Source organism: Rhineura floridana, chromosome 1 (genome assembly GCF_030035675.1).
Source record: "Rhineura floridana isolate rRhiFlo1 chromosome 1, rRhiFlo1.hap2, whole genome shotgun sequence".
Lineage (NCBI taxonomy): Eukaryota > Metazoa > Chordata > Lepidosauria > Squamata > Rhineuridae > Rhineura > Rhineura floridana.
Genome location: NC_084480.1, coordinates 51164337 through 51188495, shown reverse-complemented (window position 1 = coordinate 51188495; position 24159 = coordinate 51164337). Strand labels below are relative to the sequence as shown.

At 40.0% G+C, this 24159-nt stretch overlaps 2 protein-coding genes across 12 annotated transcripts in view; one reads left to right on the top strand and one right to left on the bottom strand.

The window, feature by feature from the left end:
* ANKRD34B (ankyrin repeat domain 34B) lies at window positions 1-10382 on the top strand. 6 transcript variants are annotated; one of them, XM_061621632.1, is made up of 4 exons: window positions 158-728; window positions 3823-3941; window positions 5665-5750; window positions 6584-10382. In XM_061621632.1, the coding sequence occupies exons 3-4, from the start codon at window positions 5712-5714 to the stop codon at window positions 8165-8167; spliced, it is 1623 nt and encodes a 540-aa protein (XP_061477616.1). In that variant the 5' UTR covers window positions 158-728; window positions 3823-3941; window positions 5665-5711; the 3' UTR covers window positions 8168-10382. The 6 variants fall into 6 exon arrangements, with proteins under 6 accessions (XP_061477610.1, XP_061477616.1, XP_061477634.1 ...); XM_061621636.1 differs by lacking the exon at window positions 158-728 and adding an exon at window positions 745-1248; XM_061621626.1 differs by lacking the exons at window positions 158-728; window positions 5665-5750 and adding an exon at window positions 1-15 and having other exon boundaries at window positions 6584-10381.
* Window positions 10383-18258: 7876 nt separating this feature from the next.
* LOC133381953 (protein FAM151B-like) overlaps window positions 18259-24159 on the bottom strand; it is a 66307-nt gene continuing 60406 nt past the window's right edge. For all 6 annotated transcript variants that reach the window (XM_061621579.1, XM_061621583.1, XM_061621598.1 and 3 more), the window contains 2 exons: window positions 22842-22977; window positions 18259-21402 (listed from right to left, as the gene is read on the bottom strand). In XM_061621579.1, coding sequence (XP_061477563.1) covers window positions 21243-21402; window positions 22842-22977 — 296 coding nt within the window. In that variant the 3' untranslated portion in view covers window positions 18259-21242. The remainder of the gene's footprint in view (window positions 21403-22841; window positions 22978-24159) is intronic.

Below are 24159 nucleotides of genomic sequence, written 5' to 3'. Positions count from 1 at the left end.
ACAACCTTCTGACTGGTAGGTGCACCTTTCTTCACACCATCTTCACACCTGTTGGAGAGAACGTCAGCACCTGTTTAACTTCTGCCTGCCATGCAGCTGTTAAAGAACCTCTGGGAGGGGGGAAAGATGGCAGCAATTTTGTACATATGGACGCGGGAGTGAGCTCCACTGAATTCCGTGAGGCTTGCTTTTGAGTAAAAGTAGGCGTTGTCTGCATGTCACAAACCAGACTCGATGTGTCTGTAGTAGACTCTGTCTCTGCCTCCTGCCTCGGGGAGGGAGAGCGCGCGCTCCTCCCGCCTCCGGGGGCTCCCTGCCTTCTGGGACGGTAGCAAGCCCACCTTGCTTGCAGTTGGCAGGTTCCGCGCCCGCGCAGGCAGACAACAAGCAGGGAAGCAACAGAGCGCCCTTCCCGGGAGGGAAACCAGCGCAGAGGTAGCGCGTCCTTGGAGCCCGAGCTCAGCGCGTGGGTGGCTAACCCGAGAGGCGGGAGAAGCAGCCTTAGTGCTGCTGATAGTCGCCTTCTCAACTGAGAAGGGACGCTGCCTGCTTGCCTGCCTGACAACTAACCGGAGAGACGTTTCTTCTCCCTCACACCCCGTGGTTCACAAGCAGCAGCAGCAGCAGCCGCCACTGCGGGTCTACAGTTGAATTCCTGCGCAGGGAGTTCCGCGCTGGAAAAGGCAGCTCTCCGCCAGGCGTCCCTCAGCTGCTGGCTCCTCAAGCAGGTAAAGGGGGCGCAGGAGGATTTCGAGCGTGGTTGGTGGGCGAGCCCTGGGATGCCGAGCCGCTTTTTTCCCTACCCAACGGTAGAACAACTATTTGTTATTCCACGCGGCGGTGCCTTGGCGTGGTGTCGCCTCTAGGCTTTTGCTAGTGCGGCAGGCGACTCCTTCGGCGGCGTTTGCTCTGCCAGAACTAAACAGCGACGTTGCCCTGGGCGAAAATTTCCCGCCACCAGCCCGCCAGTTTGAAACCACTCCGATGCGGGAGAGGCTTGCCCGAGGCGCCCTTCGACTCACTTCACCACGAGGCAGCTCAGCTCTCCACGATAGTGACCCCTTTCTTGAGGGCGTGCAAAAGGGGCAGGCGAGAGAGAGTATCGAGTGTAACCCGCCATATCTTTGCATGTAAACTGGGGCTGCTAGCCTATGGGCTCACTTATTTAAAAGCAAGTCCCATTGAATTCAGTGGAGCTGACTCCCGAGGAGGCATATGAACTGGAATAGGATCGCTGATTTGCAAAAAGTATGTAGTCCAACACCGTTTCTTTATTAGCGGTATTCGGATGCCCAGTTCCGTTTTTGCAATCATGCACTTAAGAAGTATTGAAAATCATAATTTGGCGACTGTGGTCACACTGACATATAGAAGAACGTATAAATTGTAGGATTAACCCAATTAAGCTAACAGTTAAATTTAACTAAATTGAATTTACCTTTTGCTCCTTTTGGGATGCAGTGGTGAAATGGAGGCAATGTTGTGTGGCACTGCCCAAGGTTGACTCTTTTGACTGGTTGAGTAAAGCTAATTGGGTGGAGTGCAGAATTGTTTCTCTGAGAAAGGGAAACACTAAAAACCAATTTAAAGTGGTTGAGGATTTTTGAATCTAACAGACTAACCTAAGATTTTACTTTTGTGGTTGCCCTGAGCACACAGCATGATAGTGATCTATATTTGTTGAGAAGTAAGCCCCAGGAAGGCTGCAATATTATGCACACTCACCTGGGAGTAAACCCCACTTAAAATAGGAGGGTTTACTTCCAAGTGTTTATGCACAGGATTGGGCTGCATGTTTGATGGGATTTACTCCCTAGTATATGTACCTTGGAGCACACTGGAGACAGTTTCTATTAACCTAGGTTTTGCAGAAATAAATCTTACTGGTGTCAATTTGACTTACTTGCAGATGTGTGTGCATAGCATTAAAGCCTCAGAAAGGAGTAAGGATGCATCCTGCACACCAGTCTACCACCTCACTGAAGTAAATAGACCAGGCACTTGCACACTTTCACTGATGTTTTCCAGATTAAAAACAGCATTTGGCAAAACAACAACACAAGGGACAGTGTGCTAATCAGCGACTTCTTCCAGTGCTTTTGTATTTAAGTGAATCCTGTTTCTCCCTAATTCCAGACCCCCATGCATGTTCCAAAGTGCAGTTGCTGTTCCTGCACTTGTGCTCATCCTTATTCATTTCAATACAAGAGGCAGCTTCACTCATAGAAATAAGTTAATGTGTTAAGGTTGCTTGCTACATTGAAGTTAATGAGGAAGCCCTGACCTATAGAAAAGCTCCATATTCATATTACAGCTCGCTCCAGTTGCTGTAGGATAGCTATGCATTCCTCATGATGCATGAGAATGGATTTTACTTCCATGAAGTACTATTTTTGCCCTTCTGTTTTAAATTTTACATTAAAATATAGAATTCCACAGTTCTAAGTCCTTGCTGTGAATGCTTCTAATTAAGCACCTTTTACTTCTTCTTTGATAATTCCTATCCTGGAGACTTTAAACGTGCATGAAGTTGGATTTTGCAACTACAAAGATTGACAAAAAGGAGAAACTCTGCAGTCCTCCTAAACTTGCAGGGGTTGACAAGGATATAGGAGAAGAAAGGGGCTTGGATTACCAAGGGCACAGTAGCCCTGGTTACACTAAGCTGTTAACAGTGTTCTCTTGTCAGGATGTTTGTTCATCCATTTTTATCCTTTTTAATCAAGAAATCTTGTCCCTTTTCAAGCAGATATTTTTTCAGTATAACATTGTACCTGCATAGATACCGTGCCTTGCAAAAGTAATCAGACCCCTGACCAATGCTCTCATATTACTGAATTACAAATGCTACATTGTAATTTCATTGTGTATGATATTTTATTTTGAAACACTGAAACGCAAAATCAATTATTGTAAGATGACATTGGTTTTATGTTGGGAGATGTTTGTAAGAAACAAAAAATTGAAACATGTTGCTTGGATAAGTATTCAACCCCCACACATTAATATTTGGTAGAGCCACCTTTCACTGCAATAATAGCTTTAAGTCATTTGGGGTAGGTATGTACCAACTTTGCACAATGTGTTGGAGGGATTTTGGCCAGTTCTTCTTGGCAGATTCACGCCAGGTCTTTCGGGTTGGTTGGACGTCGCTTGTGGACCTCAATTTTCAAAGAGCACCACAGATTGTCAATGGGATTGAGATCAGGACTTTGGGCCACTGGAGGACTCCTAAGCTTTAGTTTTTTAGTGGATTGAAGCAGGTTCTCTTGCAGTATTTCCCTGTATTTTGTTCCATCCACATTCTTCCTTCGATTTTAAAAAGATGCCCAGTCTCTGCTGATGAGAAGCATGCCCACAGCATGATGCTGCCACCACCATACTTCACTGTAGGAATGGTATATCTTGAGGCATGGGCAGTGTTAGGTTTGCGCCACACATAGTGCTTTGAGTTTTGGCCAAAAAGCTCTATTTGGTCTCATCTGACCTCAAAACCTTTTCCCACATTGCAGCTGGGGCACTGTCATGCTTCCTAGTAAACTGCAGACATGCTTTCAGATGGTACTTTTTGAGTAACGGCTTCTTTCTTGCCACCCTCCCATACAGGCCAGTGTTATGCAGAGCTCTTGATATGGTTGACTGGTGCATCATTACTCCACTCCCAGCCACTGAACTCTGTGGCTCCTTCAAAGTGATTGTTGGCCTCTCTCACAAGTCTTATTGATCCAACTATGCTCACTGGGATATCCAAACACTTGGATATTATTTTGTACCCTTTTCCTAATCTATGCATTTGTATTACATTATCTCTCCCTTCTGTAGAATGCTCTTTGGTCTTCATTTTCCTTCAGATCCACAGCCTAACCAACGATCCTTCAACGGTGGGATTTTATCCTGACAATGTGAAAGCAACTTTAATGGTTCACAGTTGCAGGCCAATGGTAAGGTAAATGTGTCCTCGATAGGGCAGTTTCTTTCCTCTGTGTAAACTGGGAGCTTCCACAGCACCGGGGTTGAATACTTATGCAAACAACATATTTCAGTTTTTTATGTTTCTTACAAACATTTCCCAACATAAAACCAATGTCGCCTTACAATAATTGTTTTTGAGTTTCAGTGTTTCAAAATAAAATATCATACAGAATTAAATTAAAATGTACTGTTTGTATTTCAGTAATATGAGAGCATTGGTCAGGGGTCTGATTATTTTTGCAAGGCACTGTATTTGCAGAACAAATAGTGTAAGCCAAATGCATAGTATTAGAACTTTCAGATTACAGCTCAGAAATCATTCTCTTCAACATTGGGATGCAGAGCTTTAAATGCTGTTGGACTCCAGCTACTGTCAGCACCAGCCAGCATGACCAGTGGTCAGCAATAATGGAAGTTTTAGCGCAACAATATCTAGAAGGCCACAGTTTCCCCATCCCTGCTCTAGCTGCCTTATAGCCAGCTATAGCTGTGGTTTTCCTTGGCTGGGGGTAAATGCCAGGAAAAAGCTGTTGCCTTTATGCCTTATCTTCCTAGAACCATCTGTCTGATAGAAACAGGATGGTAGACTAGATGAACTCTCGGTCTGATCCAGAAAGATACTGATTTATTATTTGTAGCTTCTATGCACCTCATCTTGCTACGATCTTTGCCTACACTCCATTCTGCTTAGTGAAAGCAATACTCTTGTTCCATAATAATCCAGCGGCAACGGATGTGTGGCAGAACCAAATTCAGAAGATGAAGCCACAGCTACATTTTTCTTTGTAGCTGTGGATCTATTAAGGACACAGAAGGTCTTGCCAGAATGGAAGCTGGAAACTCTAAATCAGTGGTGGGGGATCCTCTGGCCTGCAGGCCAAATTAGGTATAGTACAGGCCCCAATTTGGCCTGTGAGGATGTTCTCCACAAACCACAGCAACCTGCCCCACACCTGATGTTATATGTGATATCAAATGTGGAGCAGATATGGACACAGCTACAAAGGAACAATCAGGAGCTTAAACAATCAAGAGATTATTCTTTGCAAGCAGAACACCCTGTCAGTGGCAATCAGCTGATGAGCACTGACAGAGAGCCCCCTGAAGCTAGGAATGTGCCTTCAAATGGCTTGCTGTAATCACCAGTCAGCTGCTCAGCAGTTACAGGATGCCACTTTGAAGTCCATTTGCAGAGATCAGTGTGGATTCAAACTGCTTTATACAGAGAATTTTTCCTTTGCAAACATAGAGGAAAAATACTCTGTTGCAGGAAATAGTTACAGTATGTACCTTTGAAGGCATGCTCCCAGTGCAAATCAGCTGATTGGTACTGATAGCATGCCTTCAAAGGAGTTTGCTGATTTTGATGGGGAATAATATTTTTGATGAAAGTTACACACAATATATATGGGGTGGGCGGGCTTTGGCCATCCAGATGTTATAAAACTACAGCTCCCATCATTCCTGGCCATTGGCCATGCTTGATGGCGTTGATGGGAAATGTAATTCAGCAACATCTGAAGGGTCCACCCCTGATACACAGACATGCAGTTTTTTTTAATACCCAGAATCTGTTTCTGTAAGGATATTCCTATTTATGTGGTATCAGAATGCCAAAGTGAAAAGGAGAAAAGAAGCCAGATGATTATATTACTAGGTGCTGTGGTAAAAACCTGTTAACATATCTTGTAGGAATAAACACCTGGAGACCTCTGAGCCAAATCTGCTCTACTGTCCCCATGAGGGATGACATCTGGTTTCTAGTTACCAACCGAGAGGTGTGTGGTGGTGGTGGTATATCTGTCACAGTAGAACCTGCTGTCCATCACCCCCATTCCCTACTGAAGTGGTCCTCCAGCAAGCAAGTTGCAGACTGGAAACATACTGGAAACCTTGCATACTCTCTATGCTCTTTTATTCTTCCATGCCTCCTTAAATGTTAGTTTTGAGAAAATTCATGAGACTTGTGGAAACAATTATCAGATAAGAAAGCAAACTCTGAGTATGCCTAAGACCAAAGTGGAAACATAATATGTTAAGCTTAATATCATGTTCAGTAAAGTGGATGAAGTTCTCTCTGGCTTTGTAAAATAATGATGATAAAGAACTTCATGGATTCCAGTGTGTTGAAATGTAAAGTTATTACCATAGTAGTGGTGTGATTGCTGAGAGGATCTTTAAGGAAAAATATGGGCACTCCCAAACCATTTCCCATTTCGTAAGTAGTTCTCTGACAAACAATGCTAATGTGTGTGTTCTTATTTATTTATTTATTTATTTTGGGAGTTGCAGTAGAAAGCGTCAAGCAGGGAAAGGGTTAAGCAACCTCCTCCCATTTCTCCACTCTGAATAACCCCATCCCAAAGCTGCTTTTTCATGTACATGAACTGCATAGTTCAGCCTTCAGTATTAGGTCAAAATGAGGAATACAAGGCAATATGGTGTTCACCTAAAGACACTGTTATGTGCAAACTGATGTATATGTCTATCTATTGAAAATATAGAAGGTGCTGTTTAATAGAGGTTTCCATTTTTCATCTTCCTCTTAGTAAATGAAATATATGTTAAATTCTTAATTATCTTTTCCTGTTTAATTTCTCTCCAAAATTAGGCAACATTTCCAACAGCTGTAATCTTTAGCTCAAAATCAGAGAAGATGGAAGAAGTCATAGAGCTTTCACCTGATGGAAACTCTCTGATAAAAGCTGTCTATCACAGCAGACTTCGCCTCACAAGACTGTTGTTGGAAGGCGGGGCCTATATTAATGAAAGCAATGACTGTGGTGAAACCCCTTTAATGGTTGCTTGTAAGACAAAACATGTGGACCATCAGAGTGTTAGCAAAGTGAAAATGGTGAAATACCTTCTGGAGAATAAGGCAGACCCAAACATACAGGATAAAACTGGGAAGACTGCCTTGATGCATGCATGCTTGCAGAAGGCTGGCCCTGAAGTGGTTTCTTTACTGCTTAAAAGTGGAGCAGACATAAGTCTGCAAGACCATTCTGGTAATTCAGTTCTTGTTTACTCAGTGAATTCAGATGATAAGGAAACCCTCAAAATTCTTCTAGATGCTTGCAAAGCAAAAGGGAAAGAAGTCATAATTATTACAAAAGACAGATCTCCATCAGGAAGACAACGAACAAAGCAGTACTTAAATGTGCCCCCGCCTGACACTGATGAATCTCAGTCTGCAAGTTCTTGCACTTCTCCATCAGATGTGGAAATTAAAACATCTCCCTCTCCACATTCAAATTCAAAGGAGACAGAAAAGGGTCTCTTTAACTTTAAAGAGCCTAATCCTGGAAGAAAGGAAGATGCCCCTGAACCACATTCTCCTTCAAGAAAATCCAGCTTGACACACACAGGACCTCAAACGCAGCACTTATATTCTGAACCTTGGATGAAGCCCTCCTCTTCACTTTTTGATCAGAATCAAATCTCCCCTTTACAAGAAGAGCTTCAGGATATAACTCCAGAGGAAGAATTGTGTCTTAAAATCAATAGCCTAGCCCTATCCAAGAGATTTATCACTAGGCACCACAGCATTGATATAAAGGACACTCTTAATTTCTTGAAAAACTTTGAGCAAACTGCCTCAAGAAAAATGTCATGTGATGAAATAAATTCTCATTCATTCTTTGGTGAGACAAACAACAATCGGAATGAAGCTCCTACAGATCAGAGTGAAATTTCTGCAGAACAGAATCCAGATTCAGCCCAAATGACCTTTGTTTCTACACTGAAAAGCATTGTCCAAAGGAGAAACTTGGGAGCAAATCACTACAGTTCTGATTCGCAGTTAACAACTAGCTTAGGCCCTCTCACAGAAGACAGCAAATATTTTCTAGGGAAGAAAAAGCTTCTCTCCCCATCGCCATCATTGTCATCAAGTTCCAGAGAACTGATAGAAAGCATGCCTCCCAATTTCTTGAGTAGGAGAAATCATGCCATTTTAGAGAGGCGAGGTTCAGATCATACTGCCCTGGCTAGACCTGGTTTTCTTCCCCCTTTAAATGTGAACCCTCATCCCCCAGTCCCCGATATCTGTAAGATTAATACAATGGTTTCTTGTGGACAAAAAACCCTAATCCCAACAGCACCCATTTACCCTAAGGACTTCAAAAGTAAGACACTCTTGACAAGGAGACAATCATTACAAACTGAGCAGATCAAACAGCTGGTGAATTTTTAGGTATTACTGGGAAACAATTGCATACAACATGTACAATCTAACAATTACTATTTTGAAATGTGAGAGTTGACTGCACAAGGATCTTAGTAACAATAGTACAGCAGTATCTTTTTTCCAATTCTTTATTGAGCATTGGCCTTGAGAGTCACCCGGGAAAAAAAAGTTCTGGTTAGTTGCAGATGAAGTATGCTGCAAAATATGACTATCTTCATCATAGAGTCTGTAATAAAAATGAGAAAATATGCATATGATTCTTCATTGTCTGCACAGAGAATACAAACCAGATTTTTCTGATGACAGTTCAGTACTAGGCCCAGGTTGCAATCCAATACAGACTTACCTGGGAGTAAGTCCCAATGAACCCAAGGAGCTTACTTCTGAGTAGACATGTATCGGATTGCAGCCCCAATCTCTTATAACAAGTTTACTGGTGTCTTATGTCCAGTGTGTTATTATTTTTGAACAGTTATTACAGAACTAAATTCTATAGTGTGCAATAGAGAATTGGACTATACAGTGGGAACAACCAGGTACATAGTGGCAATGTGTTTAAGCCCATTGGTTTCAGTAGGCTCAGTCATGCCTAATTCTGTGCTTGTTTATGGCTAGTGTCTTCGGTGTAACTTTTCTTTAAGGGTTACAAGCATCTAAAGAGAGGTGAATGAACTGAGGAAAAAATTATATAGCTTTAGCAACAACTGGGGGGAAAGGCAGGGGACTTAGGAACAATAGAAAATACAACATTTTATTAAAGAGTTGTAATTACATCCAGCTGATAACAGATGGAAGAGCTGGCTTAAAATCCAACAGACCTTTTCAATGTCACAAAATGAATGTTCTCCTACTTAGTTTTTTGGAAGCTTTTGATATTTGTCTATTTTGAATATTTATTTAATACATTTAAAAAACACAACCATGGAAGTGATGAAAATAGACCAGGGCCATTTTGCTGCATTAAACAGGTTTCAAGTTTTTTTGCTTTTGTTTTTTAATGTTGTAAGCTCTTTCTTTTCCTCTGGACACATTCTTGAATAGATAAAGATCTGATGGCTTGTGGGGATCTTTTATTTTAAATACTTCAACATAGTCTTATGGTAAAAAATCACCATGAGGGGAAAAGAGGGGAGGAAGAAAGCTCTAGGTGCATAAAACAATTTATTAGGCTCAATGTGTTTCAATTAAAATGTTTGTTGGGGCACTGTAATCAGAAACAGTGTTCTCAAAGTGTTTTTGAGAACACAGAGAATTTTTGTTTTACAGTATCCCAACACAGATTGTAATCAAAGCATATTGTGCTTGTTACACTTATCATTTTGGGCACTTACAGGTCTCCCCTCCTCTTGGTCCTGTATTTGTTCATTCCTTCAACTTCTCCCTTAAAGCCTCACAATGAAACATACAGGCATTGGGGGCGGAAGAGAGAAAAGAAACAAGGGCATGAGACAGAGAGGAAAATAAGCCCCCCCCCCCGCTACTGTCCTCTACCTGCTCTGAATTAGCTAGTTGTTTTTCAACAATGACACCTATTTGTATGGAGGTAATTTTCATGTGACTTTGCTACAACTGTATGTGTGTAAAAATGGCATAATTGGGTGTTATCATGGAGTGCCTGACTTAGAATTTCTGTGAAGTGTATGGTGGAAGGGACTATGCACTCTGGGATTATGAAAAGGCAGCTGCCACCAAAATGTCAGCTAGGGTAGAGACAGGCCAGAAGGTAAGAGGAAAAAAGGTGAGTGAGCATCTGTATTGCTAGGATTGTGAGAGAGATTCCTCCCATGATCCATGAACTGGGGGAGAGAGGGGTAGAAATTGCTAGCCAAAATTGCTAGTAGTTATTATAATTAAAGTGAGATATATGTATAATAAACTCACTTTTTTCTTCTCTCCATTTTGACTGCAGTTACCCATGCCCCACTCCAGTTCTAGTTGTGTGTAGCGTCTGGTGCCTCTAAATGGGAATGTTGTTCTGTCACCCCCTTGGGTTTGCCCGGGGGAGTAGAGATGTTGTTTTATAATGAGGTCAGATAAGCAATAAAGTTTGACACCAGCTGTGCTAAGTAATGTGGCTTTATGCAGCAAATAGAATTTTCTTCAGTATTACAGATGAGATCCTTCATTGCATAAGATACTTTACCAATCTCAGCTATGAAGGAAGCCTCCTTCCCCATATTACAGGGAAGGGAGCTTTCTGTGAGTCAGTTCAGCAGGCCTCCTTAGCCTCCACATAGTCTGTACCATTGATGGTTGATGTCTACTGTCTCTGTGTTTTGTCTGTGTGCCTGTCTCTCTCTATAGGCAGAGAAATGACTGTAATCCACATCCGGTACTGTAAATGGCCACTAGGTGGCACTGCCACATCAAAGAATACAAGGATTACCAAATTGTGATCCATTGATCACCAAGAAACTTCATTCAGGTGGTCTGCAACATGTCCACATTTAAATGTTCATATTGATTTTTAATTGTATTTTTATTGTATCACAATTTGAATTCTGTGGAATGCAAATTGTAATACAATGAAATACAATGTACGAAATAAAAAATCAATAAAATTATAATTAAAATAATGTAGCATGTAACACAATGCATTACAATTGCTATAACAAGAAGAAAAATAAGTGGTCTGTTAAGACCATCAGCAATTTTCAAGTCTGTGGGGTGAAAAGGTTGGAAACCACTGCTTTAGTTGTTTGCTACATATTCTTATGATCTCATCCTGTGTAGACATAACATAGCTGACAAGGCATCTGCTATTGTATACTGTTCCTCAGCTGATCTACTTCAAAGGAGGCACAGACAGATGATTCATCTCCTGCTACTCTCGCACCTAATGATCTAATAGGGAAGTAATGTTTTATCTCCTCTGAGAGAGGTCACAGCCTGTTCTAAGCCAACTCACACCTCTACACAGAAATAACAAGTCTCTGCTTACAATCAGATTCAGGCCCCATCCAGGCTCAGATAGGGCATTTAAAGGGAGAACTGCTGGATTTCACTTACGCTCCAGATAACAATTCTTTGACAATACAGATGTGCATTAAAAGACAAACCCAGCCACTTCAGTGAGACCAGGATAAGCATTATGACAGGAACGGAGATGTTCTTGCAAAAACACATTTGCATCTGCATTGTCTACGCATGCTGAAGGTTGCATCTTCATGTAGCATAGACCTTGCGGGATTGGGACAGATGCTTATTATGTTTGTTCCACATCTTTTAAGCCCTACAGATATTTGATATGAAAAACAGCTTTGTTGTTTACTTGTGTTTTAATGGAGTGGGAAAGAGTGCTGATGTTGTAAATGTCACCATTAACGTTTTGTACTGGAACAGTTCCTGTGAAGAAACATCAGGTTTCTGTACTTGCTAATAACTCACATTATGTTGTTCCTTAAAAATGTTTTGAGACATTAATCTTTCTATTTCAGATCTAATCCTAACAGTTAAAAACACACAAATGTTCTTGACTGAAGGTCTTGAGCTATTAACAAACTTCAGTCCTATGTGGCTAGTAATACTTTGGTTGACTTGCTTATACAAAGATAGTAGACTAGAGCAATAATAAAGAAGACAGCTATTTTATAATGGTTAATAGGCACTTATACAACCTTTTTACATTACTCTTCACAACCAAATTTCTCCTCAGAATCCAGGTTCTCATTTAACCTCTTCTTTAGTTACTGTTTCCTCCAGCTCCAGTATTGGGGGAAAGAATACCTAAAAGATCACCTCATCCTCTACATACCCAACCAATCACTGTGTTCTGCAGGAGATGGTGTCCTGCAGATACCATTTAGGTCTATTCTGCACAATATCGGAATTGGGTCTTTAGTATGGTGGCACCTACGGTTAATTAATCTTCAGGAGAGGTTCAGACATGTCTCTTTTCTCATAACTGCACTTTTATAAAGAATAATGTGATCTGTGGAGGGAGGCCCTAAATGTGTCCCTACCCCCTGTTCACCATAGAATCCATAGCAAAAAAAAAATCCCCAGTTTTATTGAACAAAAGTAGAGTATACAGAAACTTACCCTTCACAGCCAAGGAGTTTGAAGGGTCAGCAGAGTTTCATCTGTTACTTCACAGGCAAAGATCTATGGTCCTCATAACTTCTTGAGACAAAAAGGTACTGAACTTCACTGTGAGTGCTGCAGCTATGTGCCCAGCTCTTGGTGTTTCTCAAACACCTCAGCCCCACGTTTCTCCTCAAGGAGAATTAGCCAGACTGCACCAGGCTCTCCAGGTCACCACTCAGGGATAACCAAGCCTGGGAGTGAGGCCCCTTTAGGTCAAGGAAACTAGTTGGTGGGCGGTGCTCCTATATTTCCAGCAAATAGAGGGAAACCCAGCACCTCACAGGTTGGTAGCAGTTCCCTTTCACCAGGTATCTCTTAATATGGACCCTCAGGCCACTTCCTTCTGTAGATTTGCTCCTTAACGTGTGGCATCCTGCCACTGAGACTTTGCCATTGCCATTTGTGAAGGTTCCTCACACACATGCCATTCACCATTAAATATAGCTGATTTTTCTATTTATGGTTTTGTCTATTAAAATGAATGTGCTAATTCTTATATGATTGACTGTCAGCAGAGTGTAGAATAACAGAGGCTTTAAAATACCAGATAGTGTTGCTGAGTTAAATTTATAAATGATAGGACCTCATTTTAGTCATTTTTGTAGTGAGTTTTATAATTTTTTTATTATTGGAACATGTATCTGATATTGTATAAATATATCTGATACATCTGATACTGAAAATATATCTGATATAATATTTTGAGCAGTGTCCCACTTATTGTACTAATGAATGACACGGGTGTAGTCCAGGGTCCTGGGGGTCTTAGACCTCTTATTTTGGGGGGAGCCAGGTCCCAGCAGGGTTCCTATGTCTCCAGTGTCCTAGAAGCCAATCAGCATGAAAGAGTGTGTTAGCCACTGAGAAGAGTCCCAATGAGTGTTAATGGTAAGCAAGCTTTTATTTATTCCTATTTCAAAAAGCCAAGACACAGAGAAAGAGAATTCTGTAACTGCAGAAGAAGAGACAGTGAATCCTGATGATAGCATACCATCTACATCATCAAGCAGTTTGGTAGTAGCAGGAGATAAATGTGTAGAGGCTGAATTCAGTAATTCAAGGAATATCTCTTGACAGTGGGAAAGGGCAGATGGTGACAGTGACAGAGAAACAGAAACCAGTATTCAAGCCTGGCCAGATTATTCTATAATTTTAGAAGGTTGTATAATCTTAGAAGGGGATGTGGCTGTGAGGGCTCATGGTTGTGATTATCATGAAGGGCTCTGAACTTCTGAATTTGCCACTACACTACTGCTGGCAATGACCTTTGGCTAAGCAAAAAAGATCTGAAGTTAGACCATCAAATAATCTACTGGTACCACCCAAGTGGGAGACAGTAAGAATTCTGTAAACTTCTTAAGAATTTGTGCGGTAAATTTCAGAAGGAAGTAGCAGATATTTTGTACATCCAGTCAGATACAGTATTGCAAATTCTAAATAGAGCCTTTACTGCACTAATTAAAATGTTAATTGTTTTTTAAAAAAAATTTAAAAAAATATTCTATTTGTAACTACTGTTTTCTGCTTTGCTACTCTGGGTTCATTTGGGAGAAAGGGAGGGATAGAAATTTAATTTTAATAATATCAACAACACAATATGTCCTCAGCAATGATAAAAGCAGCATGTGTGGTGGGGTGGAGCTGCATAGCTGCCCTCCTGATACCAGCATTGCTGATGCTTACGTGGATGAGGTGTGATGGTGGCAAGGTCACAATGGTCTGGCTGCACCAGTGGGAGTGCCAGATTGCTAGCGCAACTGCATGACCCAAAGCATAATAAGAGCTGAGTTTAGCTAAGATGTCTAGTTACTGTTTGCACTTTATTAAGTAATAGGCTTGATTTCCTAACACTGCTTACTGTGTATTCCTTATTTCAAAACAGCTCTATAGCAGGTATCACATTCAATTTTTAAAACAGAATCAAGTATATGAAAATAGTTGAGTCCAGACATATTATGAAATGACAAAGGTAAGTCATAAGCTTTAAAGAATATTCTTTGGAAACTCTACTGATATTGGAAAACGATGCCCGCATCCATTAATTTCGGATAGCCTGACTGTTCTTTGATCCATTCATCTTTGCTCATTGACATATGTGCCTACAAAGAATCCATTCCCATTACATACTCTGCATGGCAGTCACAGATTTGAGTCAATCTGTCTTGACTTCCAGCTGTGGGTGCCCTGTGCTGAGCCAGTCCTGTGAATGCTCATTCAGAACTCCATATAGTTCAACTGTTTCCATGCTGCTGCTTGAGAAGCTACTCACAGCATAGGAGCGTGCATAAAACAACAACCCAAATCTCATTGATTTCTGCATGTGCCGTCAGTTTTCACAAGAGCACTCTTCTGCATAGCACCCATGGTTTGAAAGTAAGTTATAGATGAAAGCAATCGCTACTATGAGCAGAGAGAATAATGAGAATGGTATGAAAAAGCTGATGTAATTTCTGAAGTTTAGTAAAAAAATTTCTAAAGGGTTGTGCCACCAAACTTGGTATCCCAGCCAAATAAAAACATTTTGTCTTGAAGGAAAACTCAAGGCTGGCTCTCAATCCTTCTTAAAAATTAGCAACTTAATGTTTACATTCAACTGGTACGCACAATAGTAATTCAAAACTATTTGGAATGAATGTGGTCATTGAGAAGTACTGTATATTTTATTTATTTATATTTCTACACACACACACATATATATGGTAAGCATCACAAAAGGGAGAACTTCAGCGACCCATGGGGGGGGAAGGGGGCAGCTTTGGTGCCAGTAGGTGGGGTTGGAAAGTGAAGTTATTTACTTGAAATCATTTTCTGCTGCACCTACTTGGTTTGAGAGAATACAAAGCCCAGAGTACAAAATTTCAGAGAAACAGGATTCTGGGAGAACAATTCATTGTTCAAGAAGTCAACCTTCGAGGTGGGGGGGGGGAGAGAGAGAATGGTACCTAACAAAATTTGACAGTGTAATTATATTTTTCACAACTGTGGTAGATCTCTCCAGAAAATATTTTTGTTTGGAAGGTAATTTTATAGCTAGTGCAGTTATTCTTAAACAATCACTGCATTTTTATTTTGTTTTTCTCACTAATGTAATATCTACCTAATGTAAATAAATGTTTTCATGTCATACCTGTTGTCTTCCCTGAGGGTTGCTTCCATGTTAAGTCCTCAGTATGCACAGTTAGGTTGATATGGCAGCCCTACCCCAGACATCCACGTTTAGTGGACTGTTGCAAAGCTGAGTCTCTGTCCCATTACCTGTGAACAACTGTAGGACATGGATTCATTTTATAATGCTCTGCTAAATGTATGCACATCAGAGAGAAACCCTCTCTCCCCTTCATGCATAGGCCATGTATATGGAGTATATGAACAGCCTTTTGATTTCTTTATAATGTAGAATATTTATATAACTATCTCTGAAATTACTTCCTTGCACAGACTGAAAAGCTGCTCATGCTCTGATTTATTAGTATGTAATCTATTTTATAAATTCAAAGTTGTGTACAGTATCTTTTAAATTATTTGATGTTGTCATGAGATAAATCTGTAATGCCACATGTATGTGCTTCCCCTTTCAGTATAATAAATGTCCATGACATAGTGATGCAGAACCATATATTTTACTTTAAGTGGATTCAGTCTCCCCAAAGCTATAGGCCAGGATCAGAAAATCTATTTGAATACTTCCATGTAGAGATGCTTTGGACTTGCATTTTTTCCAATAAACTGCAGGAGAGGTGCAAAAGTGCTTTGTGAAAAAGTACCTTTATGCAGCCTTAGCACGTGCAGCAACAACTACACATTGCTTTGTTTACCTTTGCCTCTCTTTTCTCTGTTTCCTCAAATTTTAATTTGTAAGCTCCTTGGCTCAGGGACCTGTTCACTTGTACGTTGCAAAGTATCATGCACACTGAAGGGGCTGTATAAACTAATTAATATGATATAATGGGGGCTTGCCCTTCAACAGAAACAAACAAAATTTCACTGGGCCTTGGACTTACCAAAATAGTTCTTGGGATTCAGGCAACTCTGTCTGTGGAGATCCATTGGTTTACACCAATGTAGGTTTAAAAAACCTGATTGAAGCAAGAGCTGTTTTTAAGCTGGAGGTTTAAATTGCTTTTGAATCTGTCTTTGAGCTATTAATGGCTGATGGTTAATGTGAAAGAGAAAGTGAATGAAAAGAATTTGTAATTCAAATTAGTATTCTATCCTGCGTAGGTTTTACATTTGCATACAGAGTCATACATTGCCTTAAAAATCCCAGACATAATGTAGAAATAAATGCATTTTCAAACAGCCATATTTAAGAGAAAATCTTCTGCTTAGTTTTTTTACTATATCCAGTCTGTTCCCTGCATGCTATACAAACAGATGCAAATACAGGCAGCTCGGTGTAATCTAAGGGTTTGACATTTCAGGTTATAAGAAAGAGGATTAATGGAATAATGAGTTTTCAAATATCAAAAACAGGGAAACCTATTTCCCATTTCAAACATTTCTTTGCCTGGCCTGCCAATTTCTCTAGTACAGCTTGGCCTTTTGCTGATCTTGATACTTTGGATTTCTTTCTGGATTTTAAAAGCACTTTTCCATAAAGATAAAGCTTTCTGTCACACTCTTCCTCTCTAAATTCTAGCTGATGCTCTGGATTACAACTTTTTATGAGACTATATTCAGAGACACAGGTTACATTTTAGTTTATAGTTAGAGGGTTGCAGCAAAAACAATTTTCAGCTTTGCAAATATAAAAATTGCCTAGTTTCTCCTTATTCTTGTTTTTCACCTACCAAAGACCTTCTGTGTTTTGCCTACAGGTGTAAAGAGACCTAAGCAACAGCTGGGCATTTTATTTATTTAAAACATTTATAAACTGGTTAATATTTTAAACATCATCCCTAAGATTGGGGTGAGGGAGCTATCAACCATTGTATGTTAATTCCCAGCAAACTTTGGAACAACTTGAAACTTTCATAGCACCTAATTTGACTGCTTACATCCTCCCACATTCAGGGCTGTCCCAAGGGGGTAGGGGCCCATGACAAATCATGGACTGCTGCCCTGGGCTCCTGCTGGGAGGAAAGCCAAGATATAAATAAATAAATCACACTGTGTGGGGAGGGGACCCCATTGCCTCCCCACCACCACCACCACCTCTGCCTTCCCTCCTCTGTATGACAATAGTGGTGGCAATGGCCCTCTTCCTCCCCCTAGCATTTCTTTTGTTTCTCCCCTTTTTTTCCTCCCTGGCTTACATTTTTCTTTTGTTGCTGGTTTAGTAGCAGCACCTCTTCCATTCCTGTCTTGCTCTAGCAAGGGAGGAGGTGGAGAACTTTGCAGGGCTGGGTAGAAGGCAGCAGGGTGAGTTGGGCAGCAAGACAGAGGGGCAAACTCTTCTTTGAGGTGCTGGGATGGTTGCCCCTTGGATCAGCCCCTAACTGCCCTGCCCATATTCCATCTTGAGACTGTGACTAGATGGAGACTCCATGGCTCCACCATCAACCAGTTTTCCACACCCTACTTTGTCTACCATAGCCTGAAAAGGAGTTCTGGATATTTTGAAAGCTGACATGCTATTTTGTGACATCTTGGTTGGTCTAATAACAGTACTGACAAAATATGAATTTTGAACGTTTACTGTGGTACCTTAAATTTTCATGAATTAACAACCACCCCATCAAATGAAACTGATCACATGGACTCTAATCCATAAAAGCCTATGCCACATAATACATGTATTAGTCTTTAAAGTGCCACCTAACTCTATTATTTTACTTACTAAAAGTCTTATGTATTATTATTTATTATTTATTTTATTCAGCTTATGTAGGAATCTTTGCTCACATGTGTTAGCTTTCCAAATAAAAACCAAACTATCCGAATCAAACTCCCCCAAGTTATTTTGCTTGAACTGTTCATAAAGGTATTGCATTGAGAAAATTTGTCTGTTTACAGAAATAAGTAGCTGTCTTTTAACAATATAAGAAAAAAATATGTATGCGACATGCTGGTAATTTCAAAAACAGTTTTATTATGGTGGAGGAAAGAGATTATGCAACATCAAATCATTTTAGAACCATTACTGTTTCCTTTATGTATTCTCTAATACACACAAACACTGGTAATATGAAACAGATAACATGCATCCAAAAGGCTAACATTCTTCAGTTTCCAAACACAACAGCACAGTGTTGTATGGCAGTTCTAAAAGATAACATACAGGTTTTATGAAAGGGACATAAATAAATGTACTCTTAACAAAAGACTGTGATTACAAATGATGAGTAATGAAGAATAAGTTTAATGTCCAGGTAAGGAAAAATGACATTTTGCTTCAGTAAATGTATCAAAAAAAGCTTGGGACCTTAATGTTGAAGGCTAAAAGGAAATACAGGATTAAGAATTATGCACGAAATGGCATTTGCTTTCAATGAAGCATTAATTTAAAGCAGAATCAAACTAAAACTGGTTAGCGTTGATGCTGGTTAAAGTAGAGACTTAGGGCGCATTCCAAATGCTGTTTACGCCAGGCTGAGTGCAGTTGGATATGGTGGATCTCCAGCTGAACTGGCTGGGTCCTGGCTATGTCAGCATAAATCCCTCATCCTGGCTCCGCCAAAGATCCCCTGAAGAAGCCCAGGCTGGGATAAGGAGACCTGGTGGAAGCCTGTGAAAGGCCCGAAAAAGGGGTGTTCTGGGAGGAGGGGCCGAAGGGGAGATTACTCTACATCGTGGTCCCATTTGGCTCCCTCCCATGGCCCTCCGTCCTGGCAGCTGGGAAAAGGAGGGGCAGGAGGAAACATGTATTTTGTTTCCTTCTGCTTTGCCCTGCCTCCCCTCCTAGAGGCTCCTGAAGGTGTTTTGGATGTGGCATCCCCTTCTGCCAGCTCCATTCCCACCAGCCTCCAACAGGACGGACTGTTGTGCCCATGTTGCTGTTTTTACAATGGAGCTATGATTTTATTTTGTTTCCTTTTATATAACTACACTGTATCTTGCATCTTGTACAGTATTGTAAGCCCGCCTGTGCTCCAATCTGGACGAAGGGCAGGGTATAAAAACTCTGAAATAAATACCTAACTTCTTTGTGTTATCTTGCTGATTATTTTTATATATACCACTTGATTGTATATACCACTTTATTGTAAATAGAACCTCTAAGTAGTTTTCAAAAAAAAAATACTATAATGTTTATGAATTGTTACAAGTATGCAGGAGACTGAGCATGCCAGCTCTAAACTTGAATGTGGATGGACTTTATTGCATTGACCCTGTCAGGGTAATTTTAAAAATGTTTACCAACTCAGATTAAAAAGTGTGGTTTTTTTCTGAGTTAGAACTTCTGTTTTTGCTTTTACCTTTTCCTTTTGGGTAGACTACTGCCCAATCACAATTACATTAAAATCTTGGATACCTGAATAGTCTGAGCGGCAGCAATCACTTCACTACCAGAGAAAACCAAAATAAAAGGCTTCAAAATGAACCAAGAAATTCCTTCTCTAGACAGTGGGTATGTCGCTCTGGCCTTCTCTTTAGGTCTGCTTTCTTAAATGCCTGTCATTGCTGTAACTTCATTCATTGGCTAAAAACACTGAAGCAGGCTAATTTCACACAAGATAAATGAGCAAAATAGTGCCTGCATATTTTGTCTTGTATCTCAGTTTCTACAAGGAATAGAGATTTGCTTATTTAAAATGAAAGCTGGGAATCTGAGGATTATACCTCAACTGGGAGCAGGGAACTGCCCCTTTGTAGACAGCCATCAGTGCAAACAATGGCCAGCAAAGTAAAGAAGAAAAAAATATTTTTAAGAACAAAAGATGCAGTAAAAGACCGGAAAATAACTTCCCACATGTGCTTTACAATCCCACATGTGCTTTACAAGTTGAAAGACAAGCTACCTTGTTTATTGTGGTATGAGCTTTCACAGGCAAGGTGTGTACTGACAACCACCTCAGGTGATTTCATGCATCTGATGAAACAGGCCTGTAATATAGTAGCTCTTCCTGATCCATCTCTTTTTATATACTTATTTAACAAAATTTACATACTGCTTCAAGACCTCTACGTGATTTACACTAGACAGTCTAAAATATTTAAAAAACAAACAAACAAACATTAAAAACAAATTACATGAGAACTTTTAAAATATAAAATAATATCAGTAATTTTAAACACTTATACTAAAATCATGTATAAAAATTACATGCCTGGGTAGGCTTGCTGGAACAAAAAAGTTTTTAGCAGGTGCCAAAGACCATACAGTAAAGACACCTACTGCACCTACTAATGTGAATGGGCAGGGGATTCCAATGAGTAGGTATTGCCACAATAAATGATTGATTTCTTGCAAGTGTCTAATGAACATTATGCGGCACTTGTAAATACACACTAGGTAAGTATTACACAATCAAGAATACCTGCCGTAGGTCCTTCCGGTGTGTTTCTATAGCTGAGGGACTAAGGCCAACATGGCTATACCACAGAACTCCACTTTAAGCAAGGGATCAGGTATAGACCCTGAATGTTAACTAGGGCATGGACATAAAAATAGCAATGAGTGGACTTCTAGTATATGACGCTGTATGTGCCCATGGGATAGCAGCACTAGTGTGTCTAGAATATTAACTTTCTTATATAGATTAAGCCAAGTATGGGGACCTGTGGCTCTCCAAATGTTTTATTGGACTCCAATTCCCATCAACCCTAGCCAGCATAGCCAAGGGTCAGGGGTGATGGAAGCTGGAGTCAAAAAACATCTGGAGTGTCACAGGCCCTCCACCACTGCATTAGCAGAAGAATTCCAAGAGCTCCCAACCTGCAGAAGCAGATGTGGGGAAGGGGAGCTGCCAAGGGAAGGAGAACACAGAAAAGTCCTGTTTCATGAACATCAACTCTGTTCAGTTCATAGAAGGAAAAGGTGGCATTCAAGCTACTGTGTTTTCCACAGGCCATTATATGATGTTAAAAAGCATAATTAACAGTAGTGTTTTCTTTAAGCCACAATTTGCATTCCTATGGCCTTTCTGAATTCAGACTTTTGTGGTTCTAAGATATCGTAAAAAACTCTAGTTTTATCAAAACTGTCTCTGATGAAGAGTAGGTCTTCTACAGAATATTCATCATGTTTTCCTGTCCAAATGGTCAGAGTGTAACTGGAATAAATCAAAAAAACTTATTTGTTTCATTTTACAAAAGTCTACACACAGCTTAAACAAAATTAATATTAAAATTTAATATTGGCACAATCCATTATTCAAATGTTCACATGGTAAAAGTGGCTCCACTAACTAAAAACTGATCTGTGGTAAGTAATTTAATGTAATCTACTTTTTTCCAGAAGAGTAACCATGGTAGTGTCTTGCAGGAAAAACAACAGACAGTCTTGTGGCACCTTAAAGACTAACACATTTAGTATGGCAAAAGCTTTTGTGGACTTCAGTCCACTTCATGAGATGCATGAAGTATTATCCGGAGTCATATTATTTTATGATAGTTACATTATCTGTGGTGAGAACTCACACTCAATACATACAACATGAGAAGTCTGTTTAGGACAATGGCTGGATTCAGATTATCTTTTCTTGTTTCATATATCGTGGTTCACGGTTAACGAAACCAGGAATGAGCATCAGGGTCAAGCATTCCTCCCTCCCTGTGCACCTCCCTCCCCTAGCACACTAACTACAGAGCATAATTTTTGGCTTGCATTAAGCCAGAGTTCCCTTTTACATCCAAACCAGGGGACCCTAAATGTCAGAATAATAAACCAGAGATTATAAGAATATAGGAAGTTGCCTTACATGGTCAGACCACTGTTCCATCTATCTCAGTACTGTCAACACTTGTGCACACAAGCTAATTTATTTTGTTTGATTATTAGCATCATTAATAGCAACGTAGGAAGCTGCTCATATAGAATAACAACATTGGTCTATGTAGCTCAGTATTGTCTACACTCACCATCTAGCAGTGACTCCAGGGTTTCAAATAGGGGTAATTCTCAGCCCTAACAGGAGATCCTGGGCACTGAATCTGGGATCTTCTGCATGCACAGCAGATACTCTGCCACTGAGCTATGGCCCTTCCCCATAGCACTTAAATGCTGAACTGTACACTTAATACATTGATTTTAATATGCAAGAGTTGTTAACCATCTTTAATGCTAAATATTTTGTGTGTAGAGACTTTCCATTCAGTTCCATGAGGAAGAAATGCTCAGTGTACACAATGGACAATGAGCATACAAAGCATTTCCTCATCACAAAATTAGGAAGCCACTGTGCATTTGGAACAAGAGGCCCTAAACCCTGATACATGAAAATAAGCAAGATATTACATTGTTGCTGCATTCTGTACACTAGTGGATAATGTAGCAGCCCCTCTGAAAGAACACTAACATGATTATTGCAAAACCTTTTTAGTATGATTTGTGTATGTGCATGTCACCTAGAGACAATCTTTAATAGATGTCTCATAAAGCGAAATAAAATAAAATAAAATGATTTAGTGTTATTTCACAGAAATGAAAATTGTTTTAAATAACTGAAAGGCTACTTTACTAACATAAATACCTAATTAGTGTTACTTATACCTGTTTGATTGCTGTAATAACCACAGAAGTTCAGATATTGACTGGCGCACCAAAGCAGCCCTAACAGGGAATGTTATTGGCTGCATAAGATCTCTACATATGGCTGCCATCTCTTGCACCATCTCTAAGCTATAGCCTACAAAAAGAATAAAAACAGTATGGTATTCAAGAACTCATTCTACGATTTCAGTGAAGTATAGATTTTTAAATGTTACGATCACAAAATATTAACTTGTCAAAAAAAAATTTTTTCCTGGAACTAGGCACCAAGGGAAGAGACAATGAGCACCGAGCCATGAAAATGAATCAAAAATCTTTGACCCATCAAACTCACATTTCTGTTAGCTTCAAAGCATACACAAAGTTTTTCTCTGCAGTTTGGACACCTAAAACAACTTTTCTTTTAATCAGCTGGGAAAACAAATTTCATAACGTGCTATACGTGCAGTCCCGACGAAGAGAAAAAGTTCTGGTTCATGGCTTACGGTGAGCAGGCAGCATGTTTGTGCATGCTGTCCAACTGATCCCACTTAACTGCTCCTCAGCAGAAACAAGCGTGGGATTTAATTAATTAATTAATTAATTAGTATACTTATGTACCATTTTTTAGGTTGCTCGCCTCACAAAGTGGTATACAATCTATAATTTAAAAAAAACAAATATAACAATAACAAACATGGTTAAACAATAAACCTGATGAGATTAGATTAGGTTAGATTAGACAGATAGATAAGGATCTACCCTATTCTTCTGACTGTAAACTGTTTTAACTGATTTTAATATTGTGTTTTTACATTGTTGTAACCTGTCCTGGGAGCTTACAGTGAAGAATGGGTAAGAAATCTTACAGAATAAACAACAACAACAATAAACTTGCTCTAGACAACAGCCCCCATTATCTGGCATTCCAACTTTAATTCCAAAAACCATTCTAAAAAAAATGTTATTTGTTTCTCCTTAACAAACTGCAATCAACAAGCCAAGAACAAACTTTGGCTTCAAAATAATGGTTTGTTCAGGAGACAGAAACCACAATCCCAAGTACAGGTATAATGAGATGCCAATGCTTCAGGGCTTGTGCTCCTACTCGTTCCAGGGAGGAGCGAAGCAGGAGCAATTAGGCAGCATGCACAAGCTTGTTCACAGTAAGCCATTAACCACATGGTTTCTTGTTATGTGTGAACTGGATGGTGCTTTTCAAGATAAATATTCAAGATCAGTTCACAACCATTTCAGTGTAGGTAAGGGGGAAAAGACAATGAAATACATTTTTGTGAGGTAACCCACTGTATGAATCTCTCATTTGCCTCAGGCAGGT